Genomic DNA, 20,012 nt, shown 5'->3' on the forward strand with positions numbered 1-20,012 from the left:
AGATGCGGGGGGAAAGTGGAACTAAAATATATCATACATAGGTACAAATTACTTACAGTGAATGTGATCATTAAGTTGTACCAATAAACTTAATTATAAAAGAATAGTTTTCAAGTTATTATATATAAAACTTTTTTGAAAGTTTACAAAACTAAATATTTTTCCAGATACCATTTATTGTCCTTGAAAATAGACTCTTGTTAGCATATGACTTTACTATAATTACAATAAAATTTATGAACATCCATCACTAAAATGCCAGTTTTAACATTTGGTAGGAGAATGGACTTACTGTCATTCTTTAATTGTACAATTAAATATCTCCTATAACACTTTGGTAGGCACAGAATTGTGTGATTGAAATGCACTTTGTCTTATGTGCCTCAAAATCTAGTGTGGGATTAGACAGTAAGATAATTACACAATCATGTAAGCATTCTCAGGTGTGAATATAGCATGACTAAGAGCCCAGTAAAGAGCAAGTGCCTAACCGTACAGCTGGAGGGGAAGAAGAGAATCAGGAGAGAGGTCTTTTAAAGAGATGAGTGGAAGTTAATTTTTGAAATATCCATAAAGGCTAATAAAGTGGATTTTGAGAAAAGTTTTCATTCTAGATAATTGAGAGGACAGAAAAGGGATCAGAAAACAAAGGTAGTGAATTTCTAATGATCCATTTAAGTAGGAAGTAGAGACATACAAAGAATTATAATAGTAGTGAGAAGAAAAGGGGAAGCATAACTGTAAATATTAGTGTTGAGGGTTCATTTTAAATTTAAGACTGAATTTTATCATGTTAATTCATAAGTATGCAGTTTTCTCAAAACAGTATTGGGGTAAAGGTACACAAAGCAAATCCTATTGGTCTTTTAAAATTTAAATGGGTATGTGGAAGAAGATGAGGTTGAAGAATTGAAGATACTAGAAGAAATAATCAAGGTACTGGTCTTTATTGTTGTCCACATGAGTGTTTGTTAATAAAGGCACCATATTTAGTTGTGTAGCATGATCCTGAATATTGGAGTATGATGAGCATCTTAGTACTGTGTGTTGTCCATACAACCATTGTCATGGTAACAGCAAAAAAGCACACTGATGTATTTTTATAACTGCTTCTCTCCCGGATATAGAGAACCACTAGCTAGATGAAGTAGGGAAGATACTTAAGACAAGGTAAAATATTTTAGCCTAACAAGTGTATTTTGTGATAATGATAGCAGATCTTGTATTTGACCTGGATTAAATGTGAATCTGGCTATGGAAAGAGAGACGCTTGCTGTATGCAAGAAGTTACTTGGGCAAAGACCAATGATTGAAAAACCATACTTAATAATTTACAAGTATTCTGTGTATTTTAACTAAAGAGAAAGAGAGATACAGACCATGAAAGCAACAAGAGCTGTTCCATGGAACTTTTAGAAATGATCAATAACACAAAAATTGAATTACTAGTATAGCTATGGATGTGATTAAAAATTTGAAGGATCTTTTTCCTCTTTGGTGGAAGTTATGTTTTGGGGATAGGCAGTATTCTAAAAAGGACATAATGTTTATGAAATATGAATACTACCCAATTTTCATACCTAGGAAAACTTATTTTTCAAGCATTAAATCTTTTATAAGTTTGTATATAATGCCTTAATTAAAACTCATAAGCGTGTTTTCTGGGTTTTTATAGCATATCAAAACTGCTAAAGTTATAGAAAAGACACAAAATAAGGACATTGAATTCCAGAATCAAAATTTAAGTAAGTACATTTTGGGTTTAGTAGTTTTAAAATGTATAAAGTACTTCTCTCTGTACTTCCCTTCAGTCATACCAGCATTTAGTGATTTGAAAGTAAATATTTCATATGTTTGATTCTGGGCAGGGAATTTTTAAGGTTAGAAAGAAATACAGTGTAATCTCTTTCTAATGAATGCGAGTCTGAAGGGGTAAAATCAATAAATCTCTTCATCCCAATATGTAACTTTTATAGAATTCTACACTAAATCCCACTTAGCACTCTGTCAGCTGCATTAAAAATGATATTATTTTTATTTTATGTAGGTAAGCTCCAGGATTTTAGTTCTGATATACAAGGAGAGGGAGAAACAGATAAGCCTGTGTAAGTACAAGAGAATATATTATCATATATTATTTTTAGATGTATATAACAGATTTGAATGTACTATTAGTTATAGCATTAATCATTACTGATGTATTGTGATATGTGGGAAATAATTTATAGTTTTTTTTCATATTTGCCAGTTCTTTCCTAGTCGAGAGACTTTAAATCAGTGCAATTTTTAAAAAATAATGAAATATTATTGTGAAATCTTTAAATTCACGGTAGAATGTATAAAACAGGTAAGAAATACATAGGTAGAAATAAACATAGTGGTCATAATGGTACATTTTTCTAGTATTTTTAATCTGATCAGATGTATCATAGATTGTAATTTTAATCATGCCTTAAGGAAAATATTGCCAGAGTGCCATTTACAGGTTGTTTTCAATAAACATGGACTAAATGAAAAATCTAGATCATAAGCTATAAAGTATACAGTATATGCTGGTGCTTCATAATAAAATTAATTTCTTTTCTAGATTTTCTCATGTTTTAGACAATGACTGTGAAAACAAACTGCACTCCAAATGGGCTTGTTGGACACCTGTGTCAACTATTAAGCTGTGTAATAACCAGATAGCCAATACTTCATCAGGAGACACATTTAATCAAGGTGCAGCACATGTTTGCCTGTATGTAGTAGTATTTCAGGGAAATAATTTTCTCAAATATCTAATAAACATTTTTTTTTATTTTTACTAGTTTTAGATACTATACAACTGTGAATTTATGAGAACTAATTTCTCTTCTAGATATTTGCATCAATAAAAACCATACCAAACAACAGTCATCCTCTTCAATATCAGATCATGATTCTGAAGAAACAGGAAAAGGAAAATATAAGAAAGAAATAGTAGAGCATAGCAAAATAGATAAACCAGAAGTTGGCGAAGGAAACAGTCTACAACAAAATCATCCTAAATGTTCAGTACGGACTGAAAATACAGAACAGAGTGATTGGCATATTGAATCTGAAACTACTTTTAAGTCAGTTCTCTTAAATAAGACTATTGAAGAATCTCTAATCTATAGGAAGAAGTACGTATTATCAAAAGATGTGAATGCTGCTATTAGTAATAAAAGCCCTTCTAGAAAAAATATGAGAAGTCATAGAAAATCAGAGAAAGAAATGACTTCTGAGCCTGATTCCTCGGGTTCAAAACAAAAAATGGTGAGCTTTCAGTGTTTTTATTTCTGCCTATTTATAAGATGCCTACTAGATAACATAACAGTGAAAGAAAGTAATTGCTGCAAATTTGGCATGTTTAAAATCTTGTTCTTTAATTCAGTGCCTAGATGGTGAATGAATTCTTCCTTAAACTCCTCTTTCACCTCTCTGCAATCACAGTCCTAGTGGTATTGTCCATATGTTAGGCATCTAAATATATATAGAACAGATGAACTCAGCAGTTTCTCTTTCGTGGTATGTATGGTGGTGTTCCTCCCATTTGTTTTTATGCATGCATATTGAACTGCTTCTGTTTCTCCTAATTCTTACCTTCCTTTTGCATAAATGATTATTTTTATGTGATTTTTCTTCTGACTGTAACCCTCTACAGGGCAAAGACTGTTTTTATTCAACATTTGTTTTCCTGCATGTCCTAGCACAGCTTTAAATAAAGCATGTCAAACATTTCCTAAATGATTCATTAAACCAATACAAGGTTTTATGGGAACTTGAATGGTTGTTTTATACATTAATAGATTTGATTTGTTAATGTTTTGTTGAGAACTTTTACATCTGTAAACTTGTACACATATTGCATATCGATTTCTTTTTACTATGAGAGATAGTGGCCTATGCTTTTCTTTTTTTAAAATGTCTTTCATCTTAGCACTAGTATGATAATGACTTCATAGGACAAGTTAGGAAGTATTTCCTACGTTTCTTTTCTAGTAGACTGGAGAATTGATATTTCTTTCTCATTGATATAACGGTAAACCATGTGTACCTGGTATATCTTATTTTAGGTTATTGATTAAATTTCTTTAGTACATAGAGGCATATTTAGATGAGCAGATTTTCCTTGCATGGATTTTAGAAGACTGTATCTTTCAAGGGATTGGTACATTTAATCTAGGTTATCAAATTTGCAGACATGGAATTCACAGCATTTCTTTATTGTCCTTTTAAGGTACACACATTCTTTCATTACTGATAATACTAACTTCTCTTTCTCTGTTTTTCTTATGTAACTTGGCTAGAAGTTCATCAGTTTGTTATTATCAAAGAACTAGCTCTTGGTCCTTTTAATTTACACATCTAGTAACTTTAAAACATTCTATAGACTACTCTCCACAATTCTCTATGTTAAAAAACTATTTTGGGTGAGTTAAAGCTTTATAACACTCAAACGTACTAACTCCTAACCCCTTCTATTTCTTTTTTTCTTACCTTTTATAGTTAGTGTATGTTTGCAATCCATAATAGGTGCATTCATCATGGGAAATTGATATATACACATATTGCATACTGATTTCTTTTTACTTTTCCCTTTCTTTCCTAGAACTTATTTTATTTATGAATATTCTTCTTACTTTTGTTTTCCTTTGAAAGTTAACTGGTGGATTTTTAAAGTAACTTCTAATTTGTTTTAGAGAGAAAAATCAAAGGGGAGGATGTTTACTGATGCAGCAGAATCCTTGATAAACCAAATTAATAAGAGATACAAACCAAAAGATGACACAAAGCCTACAAGAACATTGAAGGAGTCTGTGATTGACAGGTATGTGCATAAATTTTAGACAAATATTTTTCTACAAGTGCAACTAATTTTATAGTTTTTAAAAGTAAGTTTCAAGTATACATTCACATAATGTTTCACTAACAACCTCATATTTCATGAATTTCATTAATTTCATGAGTTAACTTTATATAGAAAGGGAAATAAGTTTGAAATATGCCATCCTAGTGTCTGGTTAGATTTTATAAAGTATCAGAAACACAATATTGATATAGTATGCCATTATAGAAATAAATACAGACATCTTAGAATTATATTTATAGAATCTGTCAACAAGTAAAACTAATACATTTAAATATACTGCTTAATGGAATATGGTATTTAAACTGAAAGGAATTATTTTCATGTAGTAATTAATATATTTCTTTGCTGAAATCTTTCTGAAAGTTATTTTACTAACAAAAAAAAATCTACTCATTGACCATTAGGTTATTAATTCAAGTTTAAATTAACTCTGGACTTAATATAATGGATGATAAAAATGAGTTTCATAGCAGAACCATTCATTTTGAACTGTTTTTTAGTTTCTGCTACATTAATGATCTAACTTAGAATTAAGTCTTATAGTTACTATTTACTGAGAGCAGAACTACAAAGATATCACAATAAGGCTGTCTTATTTATAGAATGTTGGATGTAGATTTAGTAACTCAAATATTTTTCCATACAAAAAGGCTTCTATGAAAAATATGGTACTGATACCTCTTTTAAAATTGTCAAAATCTTTTTTTAGTGGTTTTTCAAACAAGTCTGACCAAGAGCACAGTAAGGTAGGTGTCAATTATTTAACTACCAAACTTATAATTAAATGTGATGGTTGACTATAAACACAAATATTAGTAACATAAAAATACGAATATGTTATTATATTTAAGGTTTTTAGACTATTGCTAATTGTGTATGGCAACTGACACGTTCAGTAGCAGGTACTCAAAACAGCTCCCTAACTTCCTGTTGTTTTCAAAGTAAATCCTTCTTTTACATAAGCCCAGGAGTTTTTGCTTTCTTTGTGCATTATTCATTACATCCTTACTGCCGTGCTTTTTGATAGTTAATCCCAGCTGTCCTGACAGTTATAACCTTCTGGAACCCCCAATGTTGCTAGAAACATTTATTGTTCATCAACGCTTGAAATAAGTTATCTTTATTACTTAAGTTAACTTTGTGTGTACACTTAATTTGCCAGATTTTGAATTTTACTCTCAGTAACTTTGTCCTGACTCTCTTTTTCTGGTGAGGCCAATTCCTATCATTTTATTTTCAATTCTAACTTACGATTCCTAGGTTGTTGTTATATAATTCCTTTATCCTACAGTATGCACCTGTGAAAGTCCATTGATCATATTCAAGACGAATGTGTTTTCTTTCTAAAGCACATAGCACCAATTATGTCTTTCCAGTGTTCAGAAACCATCTTTCATCCTGCTGTTGAATGAATTAAATGGAGACATAGAATGGCTCACTAGTGCTGTAAAAGATTGTATTATTTTTAAATATTAATTTTCTATACATGTTTTATTTGGTAGAAATAGGATAATGAGTTTCTGTGAGTGTCTTTCGTAAGTATTCATTTATTATCTTTTTCTCCCTTTGGAAAGAACTTTCGAACTGGGTAAACAGGCTGTCTCACCTTTCTTTGCATTTCTAAGATCTTAGTCCTCTCTACAAACCTAGCTTGGAGTCTGTCTGTCTTTATAAAAATGTTCCAAGGTGCCCTGACTTGAAAAAAAACAGGCAAGAATTCTGAAACTGTAATAATTTGTGTATTTTTAAATAGCCATTGTTGTATTTTTTCTTCTTAAATCTTTTACTGCAGTGTAATTGTTTGGAAGTATGTTTGTGCCTTTATTTGGATTTTAAAATTTTAAATTATTATTAGTACATTAACTGTGCAAGATAATGAGTTTTATTATGACATTTTCATGCATGGATACAATGTGCTTTAAATCATCTGTCTTGCCTTTTCTCTATATCTCTCCCCTCTATCCCTGACCCCAATCCCAAATAGTGCCCCTTTTACTTTCATAGCAGATTGATAGAACTAGAGATCATCATGTTAAACAAAATAAGCCAGACTTAGACAAGTGTGGCATGGGTTTTTTGGTATTTTAACACATTTACTCACCTATATAGACTCTGTAATATTTTTATTTACATTTGGATCTTTTGTTTAATGTCTTTTCTCCTGTTTAATGTCTTTTCTTACCTAGTATGTACTATATATAGATGATGAGTGAACATCTGTATCTGAACAATGAAAAATAATATTGGAAAGGGTAAGTGTCTCAGTCACTTTCTTGTCGCTGAGACACAGTCCTTGATACCCACAAGTTAAAGGAGGAGTTTATTTTGGCTGATATTTCAGTCTGTAGTTGACAGACTCTAAGGAAAGACAGCTTGACAAAGAGCATGGCAGAAGGCTGGCTGCCATCTCATAGCCAGGAAGAAGAGTGAAGGGAGGAGTCAGGGGAAGGAGATACCCTGAGGGTCCTGCTGTTGGTGACCTGCCTCTTCCATCCAGACAGCTGCCTCCTCAGGGCAAATCATCTGTAAGCCCCTATAATCCAGTTACCTCCAAAAGCTCCACCTACACACACCAGCCTGCTGGGGGACATCTAGATATAAACCGTGAAGAAGATAAGTAAGAGATCAGAGGATCACTGTATTATTGGAGCATATACTTTTTATAACAGTGTAAAAAAGTATATAAAATTGTCAGTATTTCAAATTGAGGCATTATTAGATGAATATTTTCATTTTTAATGTTTGTAACTTACTAGACATGCATCTTTTTATTTTTGACTAATAATTTAGTGATACGTTATCTAATTGAAGTTAATATATTAAATAAAATTATTAGTATTAATTATTTTATTTCCTACCTTATTATTTTATGGTCTGGGTAATATAATTTGAGTTGTAGGCTATATTAATAATATTGCAGATAGCATTAGAAATACCATCTGATATCTTTCTAACTCTTTCATACAGAATTTTAATCTCTTAAAATTTTCTATTATGTGTATAAAGCAAATCAATCTGAACCAAAATAGAAATGTATTTATTTTCTGATTCTAGAATCATTCAAATTTAATTTACAGAATACTAGTGAGATGATCATTTATATACATCAGTAAATTTTAAAGGCACAATAATTTTCCATTAGATTTATAATATTTTCTGTCTTAGTACATGTTTTTAAATCTTTAGTGCTTTTAAATCGTGGATGTTGGATATTTTCACTGTATATTTAAGGGATATATAAGATGATTTTATATAACAAAAGTTTACCCAGTCAAGTAAATTAACATTTCCATTGTTTCACAGAGCTTCCCATTCTGTGTATGTTACAGAAACACCTACAATCTACTGTTGGAAAATATCCTCAATACAATATATTTTATTAGCCATATTATTCATGTTCTATGTAAATCTCTAGGCAAAATTTATTCGTCTTACATATTTGTGAGTTTTGTATTATTTGACCAGCCTCTCCATTTTCCTTCCCTTTACTCCACCGTTAGAATCACCATTCAGTTCTCTGGGAGCTCAGTATTTTATTGCTGTTTACATACAAAATCTGGCAATATTTTTCTTTTTTGCATCAAGCTTATTCATGTAGCATAATGTCCTCAAGGTTGATCCTTATAGTTGGATATGGCAGGATCTGTCTTTTTTTAGATTAAGTAGTATTTGCGTGTGTGTGTGTGCACGAGAGAGAGAGAGAGAGAGAGAGAGAGAGAGAGAGAGAGAGAGAGAGAGTGTGTGTGTATGCGTGCACGCATGCGCACATGCACACACGTGTATCACAGTTGCCTTTTATGTCTTGTGTATAGTGAGCAATGCTGCAATGGAGTGCATACATTTTTATTAAGTGCTTGAATTTCTTTTGAGTATATTTTTTATTCAATTACATTAAGGGAAATGTTTAAAATGCTGACCTTATATTAGTGGATGCACAGCTAAAAAATGTGTGAAAATTTAATTGCATATATGATTTGTTTACACAGACAGTAATGTCCAGGTTTAAAGCTAGGATGTAAATTCTTGTATTTAGGGAAAAGTTCAGAAAAAAAGCTACAGAAAACTGAAGACTACTTTGGTTAATGTTACTTCTGAATGCCCATTGTAAGTAATTCTTAAGGAAATGTTTAATTTTCTTCATATTTGAAGAAATTATATTTATTGTACAACACAGCTAATATTTGTCTTCATTTTCACAGGAATGATGTTTACAATTTTAATTTGAATGGAGCTGATGAGCCTATTATAAAACTTGGAGTAAGCTAGATACAAATAATTATGTTGTATAGTTATCCACTAAATATTTTAGATTTACTGTACAATTATCAGCATTTGTCTTTGATGCACATCTTATAGATACACTTCGAAGTTTTACAATACATAATAGTTTATTCGGATAACCAACCCAGATATATCTTTGCTTTGTTTTTGTAGTTTTGTTTTTAATCTTTAGGAATAATAGACACAAAGATCTGGAAGGTAGGAAAGACTTTAACTCTGTGAAGATTTAAAACAGATTTGCTTTGCTTTTAGTATATTGTGTTTTATTAGCTTTTAAACAAAAATATTACAGTAAAATTGATTCTGTTGCTGAATTTTATAATTCTGTGATATAAATAGGTTTTATGCTTATGCCCTAAATTTTTGTTTACCTTCTTTCAACACAAGAACTTTAAAAAAATGTTTATCCACCATATAGATCCAAGAATTTCAAGCAACAGCTAGAGAAACCTGCATGGATAATCCAGTGAAACTGTACGTGTTTTTTTATTAGATTAAAATGGAGCTTGATAAAAATCTCTGATAGTCTTTCTGAGAATTTTTAACATATGAGTGGATAAAAATACTACTGTCATAATTACTCCCATTGTGATTACTTCAGCATTCACTTTAAAATTTAATTTATAAATTCTTAGTATTTTGAATATTAATTACATTGATTCTAAAGACTTAGTAGTGCTTTATTAACTTCATTGTTTTCTAATTGAGCCAGGGAGAATAAGTGACCTGGCCAGAATTACATCACTTGTTAAGGCTGAAAACTCAAGTTCTAGTGCATACTGTCTTGATAGATATTTTAAAATTAATATATATTTTTACTTAAGGGCAGATTTAAGGAATCATGATAAACTTGAATCTTCTTTCGAAACAAAAGATAAAAGAGTAAGTTATAGTATCCTAACATGTTCTATTAAAAACATTTCTATTAGTATGTTTTTAATGATAAAGATTAAGATCTATAAAGCAAAAGTACTTTGATTTTTAATTTCTGTGAGATTATCTGTGTTTATACTATGTCTTATGGTCTTTGAGTTGTTTGTAATCATCTAGTAATAGAAAAATATACCAACTTTATTAAGTTATAGCGCCAATGAAGTAAATTTTTTTTAAGTTTTTATTAGCAACTCCTAAAAATAAATCTTGCTACCCTGATCTGTATTTCTGAGAAACTTCCTTGGATAAGTCCTTAATTCCTTATAGATTAGTATGTTTAAAAAATGAGAATTTAGTTTTCTTCACCAACTTGAGTTTATTGTTGTTGGCTTAACTTAACCTTGCATGATGTATAATAGACAAATTCCTTCATCTACTTCAAGGCTTTTTTTTCTTCATAGATTACAACAAATAGGAAAAAGCAAAATATCTTTAGTGATACCGACACAGAATATAAATGTGATGACAGCAAGACTGATATCAGCTGGCTAAGAGAACCAAAATCAAAACCACAGCTAGCAGACTATAGCAGAAATAAAAATGTGAAGAAACATAAAAGTAGGAGATCAAGTAAGAAATTGTCTTACACAGAAATGTTGCAAAGAATTTTGCTCCTTCATTTATAACTGTATTGGTTGCAAAGTACATTTTTGAATGTAGATTGTTTATAACATTTGCTTATGAATAGGACAAAACACTATGGTGGCTTATATTTTTGTTACATTGTTTTGGTAGTATGGTTATATTTTTCTAAGAGGGTCTTATAAGTATGATTTACTATTTTCCTTGAAACATGACAGTATTGTCATCACTTGTCTGCTTACAGCTGTTACTCAGTTATTTAGCAAATCAGTTATTGAAAATAGCATTTGCAAAGTATTTTACTAGAATATGCCTTCTATCTTCTCTTTGTGATAGTGAATCTTTTGAAGTAGTTCAATAAGAGTTTGAATAAAGATTTTGGCTGAATATAAGTAGCACTTTATAACTGAATGTCAGTGCTACTGTTTGCTAAAACAGACTGTATTCCATTTTTAAAACCATATGAGGTAACTATTCAGTTAAATTTAGATTAAAGAGAATCTGCTTCAAGGTTTCTCTGTGTGTATAGGATAGGGTGGGGATAGTATGGTTTAAGAAGTAAAAATAGTGAATTTTGCTCTGTGCTTATACACAAAGTTGAATCTTGAAAACGGGTGAGAATCCAGCTAGATGTGTAGGGGAAAATGCAGCAGGATTAGTGTATATAAAAGGGACAGAAGTAGCACTTAGCATAGTATGTTCAGATAATGCAAAATTGAGATAGTTGGAATTTAGATTTTATTTTGAGGAAAATATAAAAATTGAGTCTGGATCTGGTTATAGAACTTGGACTCTGAAACAGTATATTACAGTACAATGAGAAACACCACAGGATTCATGTGGCTTCAGGGAGCTTACAGTTTAGTGGGATGATGTGCAGATAAAAGACCTTTAAAACAAAGTAGAAGATTAAAAATCCCAATGAGATAGTAGAAGTTAAAGTACTATAATCAGTAAAATTTGAAACTTGTGTGTGAATTATTTTGAATATTTTGAATGGTTGGATAACACGTGAGTATGTATGAGCTGACTTACTAGTGGGACTAGAGGATCTCCCTTCCAAATAAGCTTTTCTTTCTTGGCTTGAATAATGGACTTTCTTAGCTTCAGAGAATATTTAGGAAGATAATATTATGCTTGAAAGCCAGGCATGGTGACCATACCCATAATTCTACCACTTACAAGGTTGAGGCAGGAAGATCCCTTGCAAGAGGCTCAGTTTAAGGCCAGCCTGAGCTACTTAGGGAGAGGCTCTCTGGGGACAAAATAAAAAGAAAGGAGACTAAAGCAACTATTAGTAATATGTGTATATCTTAGAAACACAGTGGTTTTTGAAAAATGCAGTAAATCATAGACTGTTAAGCTTAACACATTATAAAGCTCATTAAATTATTTAGGGATACTTACCTGTGAAGTAAAACCATTCAAAACAAGTCCATGAGAAGCAAATTACAGAATAATTGCTACCTTTTATCAAAGGCAGAGAATATAAGACAACATCCCTAATTAGATTTGACATTCATCATCTGGTTGTTAAATTGAGTGGTAGGATCTAGATGTTAACTTTATACCTTGTGTTACACATACACTTACCTGCTTAAAATATGTTTGACAATATAAAATTAAAGAGGAGAAGGGAAATTGACACTACATATCATAACAAATACTATTTAGTAAAAGTTACCTATACTTGAAAGTTAAGGTTTTAGATGAGTTTAAAGATGTTTTTTTTTTTCATCAGCAGTATAGTGCCACTAGGCTTCTAACTATAAAGTTCAAGAAAAAGGGTAACTTGCAAAGCAGGTTGTCATCCCAAAGGGCAAATTCTTCAGTGCAAGAACTTCAGAGAAATCAGAATTTGAGGGTATCCCCTGTATTCCTCTTTGAAGCCACACGGAGGGAGGGTGATTGAATGCCCACAGATACCTTTAAACAAATACATATTCTCATTGTTTATCTTGTGTTTTTATATGCAGAAATGTTCTAAGAAATGTAATGCTCACTATTATCTGTTTGAAAATTTTAACCTTTTTTGATTTTCAGGACCATCCTTGGATAAGGGTCCATCAAGATCTAAAATGGTAAACCAAGAATTTGTGTTCAAACATTCCTTTGAAGTTATTTCTCTTTGTCATATAAAATAGTTTGTAATCTCAGAATTTGGTTAGCAGTTACAAATTTTCCACATCCCTATGATTTTTCATAATTATACCTTTTCTCTTTCTGGTTCATTTTAAATCATATTGGCCTTACTTGGTATCTTGTTTTATTTTATGGTTATTGATATTTTTGTGTGTTACTTCAAAATTTTTTTTGTTTTACTTGAGTTAGGTAATACGTGTTAGGCCTCTTAGAGATTTAATTGTAAGTATTAAAAGGTGATAAAGAAGTTAATTAGAACAGGAAGGTAAATTGTTTAAAAATACTAATCAGTCATTTTGTTTATATTAGCTATTTTATGTATGTGTTGTCACTACCAGTTGTAAAGCAAATAACTTGAATTTCTTGTGTATCAAAAATCAATCTAATAATATTTAGAAATTTTTATCCTAAAGGCACCCAATCAAAATATCATCAAAAAGGTAGATGAGACAATCCCAGATGGCAGAACCAGACTCCCACGAAGAGCAACAAAAATTAAAAAAAATTATAAAGATCTGTCAAATTCAGAATCAGAGAGTGAACAAGAATCTTCACATTCATTTAAAGAGAAGTTTGTAGAAAAGGTAAGATGAATCAAATTCAGATCCGTAATTTCTAAAAGCCTCGTAAAATACAAAATTTGTTTTTTGTTAAAATTGATCCTGTCATCTTTTTGAGTTAACTTATGTGAGAAAACATTTTTTTTCAGAACAGAACAATTTAAGCAACATAGTGTTTCACCACAAGACAACCTGACATAACACTAGCTACCATAGTGTCTCTTTCCTTGAAATATTTGAGTATACCTTCATACACTATAGTATCGAACATAACAAGACAGTGTAAAACCATTCAAGAGAATGAAAGTATTACAGGGTATTCAGAACCAACTAACAGAAAATGAACAAAGGTTACTATATTTTCTCCTCTATAAAATATTTTGTTTATATTATTACATCTAATAAAATGCAATAAGGTACAACATGATAAAACCAATGGACATAGAAGAACAAAAGCTTGGTGGAACTTCAAAGCAAGATGATATTAAATCATCACTAGCTATTATAATGTCTTGTTTTCTTCAGAATAGCTGTTCGTACCAACACAGGCAATACAATCAAACAACCCACAATAAAATGATTCTAATTAATGAATGAAAACATTATAAGGCTTCAAAGCAATATAATGGAGAATCATGATTACCACATACTTACCATTTCTTACACTAGGGAAACTATTTGATATTGATACATGTGAGTTTGATTTATTTATGAGTATGGTCTCAAGCTGCGTCCATTTATAAATATCTCAATATGATCATTCTTTATAGCTGAGTAGTACTCCATTGTATAAAAATACCACAACTTTTTTATCCATTCCTCAGTTGATGGACACTTAGGTTGTTTTCAAGATCTGGCTATTACAAATTGTGCTGCTATAAACATGAGTGCACATATATCACTGTGGTATGAAGTCTTCAGTTCTTCTGGGATTATGCCTAGAAGCGGAAGAGCTGAAACAAATGGGACCTCCAATCCCAGCTTTCTGAGAAATGTCCAGACTGACCTCCACAATGGTTGCACCAGTCTACACTCCCACCAACAGAGCAGGAGAGTTCCTTTTTCCCTGAAGCCTCTCCAGCATTTGTTGTTGGTAGTTTTCTTGATCCTGGCCATTCTTTCTGGAGTGAGATGGAATCTCAATGTAGTTTTAATTTGCATTTCTCTAATGAGTAATGATGATGGACATTTTTCATGTATTTATTTGTCATTTGTATTTCTTCATCTGAGAATTGTGTATTCATCCCAGATGCCCATTTTTAGATTGGATCCTTGAATTTTGGGGGTCTGATTTTTTTAATTCTTTATACGTTTTAGATAGAAGACCTTTGTCTGAGGGACAGTTCACTAAGATTGTTTCTCGGTTTTTAGGTTTTATTTTCACTATGCTAGAGATTTCTTTTGATGTGCAGAAACTTTTTAATAAGACATGATCCCAGTTGTTGATTCTGGGAAGTATTTCCCGTACAGTATGATTCCTGTTCATGAACTGTCCACCTACCCCTATGTCCCCAAGGGTTTTACCCAACTTGTCTTCTAATAGATTCAGTGTTTCTGTTTTAATATTCAGATCTTTGATGCATTTAGATTTTAATTTAGTACATAGTGATAGGCATGGGTCTAGTCTTAATTTTTGGCATATGGAGAGCCAGTTTTTCCAACACCATTTATTAAAGAGACTGTCGTTCTTCCAGTGAACATGTTTGGCCCCTTTATCAAAGACAAGGTGGTTGAGTGTGTTTGTAGTTGTGGTTGTGTCTTCTAATCTATTCCATAAGGAATGAAAAAGGCGAAATCACTACAGATTCTGTAGAAATACAGAGATCATCAACACCTATTTCAAAAATCTCTACTCTCATAGGTGTGATAATACAGAAGAGATTGACAGATTTCTAAACATACGAAGTACCAAAGCTGGGTCAAGAAGATGTAAAAGTGCTGAATAACCCAATTTCCATTAATGAAATTGACAAGGTAATTAAGTCCTTACCTACAAAGAAGAGCCCAGGCCGAAACGGATTCACTGCAGAATTCTGCAAGAAGTACAAAGAAGACTTAATGCCGACACTCCTCAAACTCTTCAATGAAATTGAAAGGAAAGCAATCCTACCTAAGTCATTCCTGGAAGCAAATATTACTCTAGTGCCAAAACCTGAGAAAGACCCAACTGAAAAAGAGAACTACAGGCCAATCTCCTTAATGAACACAGATGCAAAAATTTTCAATAAAATATTGGCCAGTAGGATGAAGCAAATCATCAAGAAGATTATACACCATGACCAAGTAGGATTCATCCCAGGCATGCAGGGATGGTTCAGCATACATAAATAAAATGTAATCCACCATATCAACAAAGCCAAAAGTAAGAATCACATGACCATTTCTATAGATGCAGAAAAAGCTTTTGATAAGGTCCAACATTCATTCATGATAAGAACCTTACAGAAATTTGGAATAGATGGTCTTTACCTCAATATAATAAAGGCCATTTATGACAAACCAACAGCCAGTATTATGCTAAATGGACAAAAACTGAAGGCCTTTACTTTGAAATCAGGCACAAGACAAGGATGTCCTTTATCACCAGTACTGGAAATACTAGCCAGAGCAATTAGACAAGAGAGAGAAATAAAAAGGATAAAGATAGGAAAAGAAGAAGTTAAATTATAATTATTTGTGGATGACATGATACTCTACATAGAAGACCCCCAAAACTCCATTGAAAGATTCTTAGGTATAAGTAAATTCAGTAATGCAGCTGGATACAAACTCAACACCCAAAAATCAATAAAATTTCTATACGCTAACAACGAGATCACAAAGAAATAAGAGAAGCCACACCCTTCACACTAGCAACCAAAAAAATGAAATATTTAAGAACTATCCTCATGAAAGAAGTGAAAGATCTATATAGGGAAAATTATGATACACTGAAAAAAGAAATTGAAGAGGATCTCAAAAGGTGGAAAGACATCCCTTGCTCATAGAAGGAAGAATAAATATTGTGAAAATGGCCATTCTTCCAAAATTGTTATACAGATTCAATGCAATCCCAACAAAAATACCATCAACGTATCTCATAGATCTAGAGAAATCACTCCTAAACTTTATCTGGAACCAGAAGAGATCTAGAGTTGCAAAGACAATTCTATGCAGCAAAGGCAAGGCAGGAGGCATCGCAATCTCTGACTTGAAGTTATACTACAAAGCAACTGTAGTAAAATCAACATGGTACTGGAATAAAAACAGAGCCGAAGATCAATGGAATAGATTAGAGAAAACTTTTTCAAAATAATTTTAAAAATTGCTCTGCAGGCAATACAATATCAGATTTTGCAAGTTGGTAGTTACTGTTACAAAACAGATGTCTAGCTGTTTCTCTTGCTTGCAACCTTGTTATCTCTTTCCTAGAAGACTCGGGGGATGTCTTAAGTTACCTCCACGTGCTGTCACTTATCAGAGTCCAGTCTTTCCAAACCACATCTCACCTATGTCTATAAATACTCTAAAATAGGTTTATTTCCATTAAAACTAACTTCAGTATCTTTGAATTAGAGAAGTACTTTTATCTTTCCAAAATTATACTTCAGTGAAGTCCAGGATTTTGGAAAACTCTGGACTTTCCTCATAAATAGAAACAAAAATATTGATGTCTCAGGTATTTCCCCATATACTTCTCAACCTGTGCCTACTCCATGACTTGTTTTTTATCTCAAAGCAATACATGCATAGTTGAATTTACTTGTGTTTGATTTTTTTAAAGTAAAACTTTAAAAATATATAATGCTTACAATATGTACTCTTAAGCACTTTGTAGATTCATTTTCTTAAAATCTGACAAGTAATACAGGTAATTGGTGCTACTGTCATCCCATTTTGCAATTAGACATTGATGCTAAACAGAAGGAACTTGCCCAGGATCACTCAGCAAAAAAAGTGGTGGAGGGAGGATTTGAGTCTAAATAGTCTGGTGCTAAAGATAGGTATCTTCTGACTGGTACACTGCTGATTTTATGTCATTAAGCCCACATTTTCTCTTGCTTGCAACCTTGTTATTATCTCTTACCTAGAAGTCTTGGAGGATGTCGTAAATTACTCCATGTGCTGTCACTTATCAGAGTCAAATCTTTCCAAACCACATCTCATCTAGCTCTATAAATACTCTAAAACAGGTTTATTTCCAATATACCTATAACTGTAACAGTCCAGTACTATAAACACCCAAATAAAACCTGGGCTTCTCAACTCCCCTTGGTGTGATCAACAGTCTTACTTATTCCCATTATGTCTTTCTCTCATCATCTTGTTTCACAAACTTCAGTATTTTAAGTATTATTAAAATCTAGAAATCCTTTTTGGTTTTCTTAGGGACTGGGGATTTAGCTCAGCGGCATAAGCGCCTGCCTTGCAAGCAAGCTGTCGTGAGTTCGATCCCTGGTACTGACAAAAACGAAAAAGACAAAAAAAAAAAAAATCTAGAAACCTTTTTTTGGTTTTCCTAAACTGGATATAATCTTCTTTGAACTCTGAAAGCATTTTATTTGTGTCTGTTACAATATGTGTCTTGTTTTCCCGTGAATGTGTCTTATGCTGTCTAGTATAACAAAGTCTTTTTTCTAGGGTCTGGGGTATTTAAGTGTCTACTTGTACTCTAGTAATATAAAATACTTAGTAAATATTTCAAATTAATTTGCTTTGTATACTCCAATATATTTGTATTCAAGTATAATTTGTCAATATGTTTAGGAGGAGAATATCCATTCCAGAAACAAAAACATGAAACTGCCAAAGAAACAACAGAAAATCATCCTGGCTGAAACACAAAAAGAACTACCAAAAAACCAGAAAACTCCATCTCTACTAAAAGATCCTATAAGAGATAATAACCTTGACTTATCTCCTATATCTCTAGCTGGGAGTCCATCATCTATAGAAATAATGAGATGTCAGTAACATTTATTTTTTCTTATTTATTACTTGAATAATCAGTTTTCTTCTTTCATTCTAATAATCTTAAAATGAAATTTCAAGATAAATTTGGAGGAATGTATTTAAGATTATGGTTTGTTAAAACTTCATTTTTAAACTAGCCCATACTAGTTGTTTGGTTATTGCTAACTTGGAAATAATATTACTAAAATAACTGAATTTTTTGCACTAGTAAGTTAAAGATCAAATACTTCATTATGGAAGCTGATATATATTTCCAAGTTACAAACTCAAGTAAGAATTAAATTTAATACTTTTAGATGAAAATGTATTTGGAATTGTAAGGATTTCTGGTTTTTATCTTCTTATAATTCAACAAGAATCCAGTAGATACCACGATTGTTCTGTAGACTGAGTCATTAAGAAGAGGTTTGCATTTATTTAAAAATAAATGGTACATAAAACTCATATTTTTGGAGCTTAGGCATATGTGTGTTTTTCTATATATGTACTGTAAGTTTATACTTTTTATATAACTAAATTCCATGTAGAGGTATTTTAAAACATTGCTAAATGGTAAATAATTTCAGTTAAGATTCAGAACTTAAATCATTTAATGTGATTATGCTTCTCCTAAAGCAGCTGTTGTGTTCTTCTATTTTCATAATGCTCAGAAACTGTCCCTTCAGATAAGCTTATACTGAAAGACATGTGTATGTACCCTGACTTGGTCTGACCACTCTTTGGGAACGCATTTATACTAGGACTTACCTCAGCAGTGAATTTCCTCTTTTTTATATATTTTGAAAGTTTTTAAATTTTAAATTCAGCCATTATTTTTCGGAGTCTTATAAAACATTTTAACCAAATGTTGTCTTTATGAAAAGTTTATCTTTTTAAATAAAATTGAGATTTGAGAATTTGTAAGTCGTTATTTTTTTGGAATTTAATGATGGAATTTTTAAAGTGAGCATCATTGATGATATGTACCATGTATTTTGTTTGTATTTTGTGGGGCATTGTAGGTGTGGACAAAATAACAGAAAATGATTCTACTCAGGATTATGACTGTATAACAAAATCTCTCTCACCTTATCCAAAAACTTTATCACCTGGATCTTTAAACAGTAACAACAGAGTTGGAAGTCCAGTAAACTCACCGAAAAATAATGGAATAAACATACTATGTGCAAGTGTAAGTTGCTCACCAATTCCACCAGCTCTCCTTTTGGTAAGAATGTGTATTCATTTTTATTAGATATATCTGAAAGTGGTAAATCCTTTTCCTATAATCTTAATTAAATATGCATTGCTTGTGTTCATAAGGTTTTGAATTTGGTATAGGTCTGGAAGAAGATGAATGTACCAACAAGTAAGATCAGGTACCCAGCCTCAAGAACCTAACACACTCACTGTAGCTCTCCAGGCAGAAGAATGGGGGCATGACAGCAGTAAAACTAAGTGACAGTAATGATCACCCCAAAGAGAGTGTTTGTTTATCTACATATTAAAGACTACATACATTTTATAAATTTGGATGGGCTCATTCTGGCAACATAAGCACTTCAGATTTCACTGTAATTCAAAGTCATGTATCCATATTTATACTTTCTAATCTACATGTCAGTTTTGTTTTCACTTTTTAGTTTATTTCCTACAAAGCTGTGCCAAAATCTTCCACAAAGGAAATTAACATTTCTCATTAAAAA

General features: G+C 31.7%; 1 protein-coding gene across 11 annotated transcripts in view; it reads left to right on the forward strand.

Annotated features, from left to right (window-relative positions):
- Nucleotides 1–20,012, forward strand: part of Sycp2 (synaptonemal complex protein 2) — a 69,879-nt gene that overhangs the window by 39,197 nt on the left and 10,670 nt on the right. For 7 of the 11 annotated variants that reach the window (XR_010047266.1, XM_063248083.1, XM_063248086.1 and 4 more), the window contains 15 exons: nt 1,676–1,745; nt 2,048–2,105; nt 2,588–2,721; nt 2,861–3,279; nt 4,707–4,834; nt 5,586–5,622; nt 8,910–8,980; nt 9,076–9,133; nt 9,576–9,631; nt 9,982–10,039; nt 10,492–10,660; nt 12,716–12,753; nt 13,228–13,398; nt 18,121–18,319; nt 19,329–19,534. Coding sequence is in view for 8 of the 11 variants with exons in the window: in XM_063248083.1 (XP_063104153.1) it covers nt 1,676–1,745; nt 2,048–2,105; nt 2,588–2,721; nt 2,861–3,279; nt 4,707–4,834; nt 5,586–5,622; nt 8,910–8,980; nt 9,076–9,133; nt 9,576–9,631; nt 9,982–10,039; nt 10,492–10,660; nt 12,716–12,753; nt 13,228–13,398; nt 18,121–18,319; nt 19,329–19,534 (1,872 nt within the window). In the remaining 3 variants the exon portion in view is untranslated. Of the gene's footprint in view, nt 1–1,675; nt 1,746–2,047; nt 2,106–2,587; nt 2,741–2,860; nt 3,280–4,706; nt 4,835–5,585; nt 5,623–8,909; nt 8,981–9,075; nt 9,134–9,575; nt 9,632–9,981; nt 10,040–10,491; nt 10,661–12,715; nt 12,754–13,227; nt 13,399–18,120; nt 18,320–19,328; nt 19,535–20,012 lie in introns of those variants that run through there. The other 4 variants (XM_063248085.1, XR_010047267.1, XR_010047268.1 and 1 more) reach the window with 4 other exon arrangements.

This window comes from Cavia porcellus, unplaced genomic scaffold (assembly GCF_034190915.1).
Source record: "Cavia porcellus strain 051 isolate PalLab524CR breed Dunkin Hartley unplaced genomic scaffold, mCavPor4.1 scaffold_5, whole genome shotgun sequence".
Taxonomy (NCBI): Eukaryota; Metazoa; Chordata; class Mammalia; order Rodentia; family Caviidae; genus Cavia; species Cavia porcellus.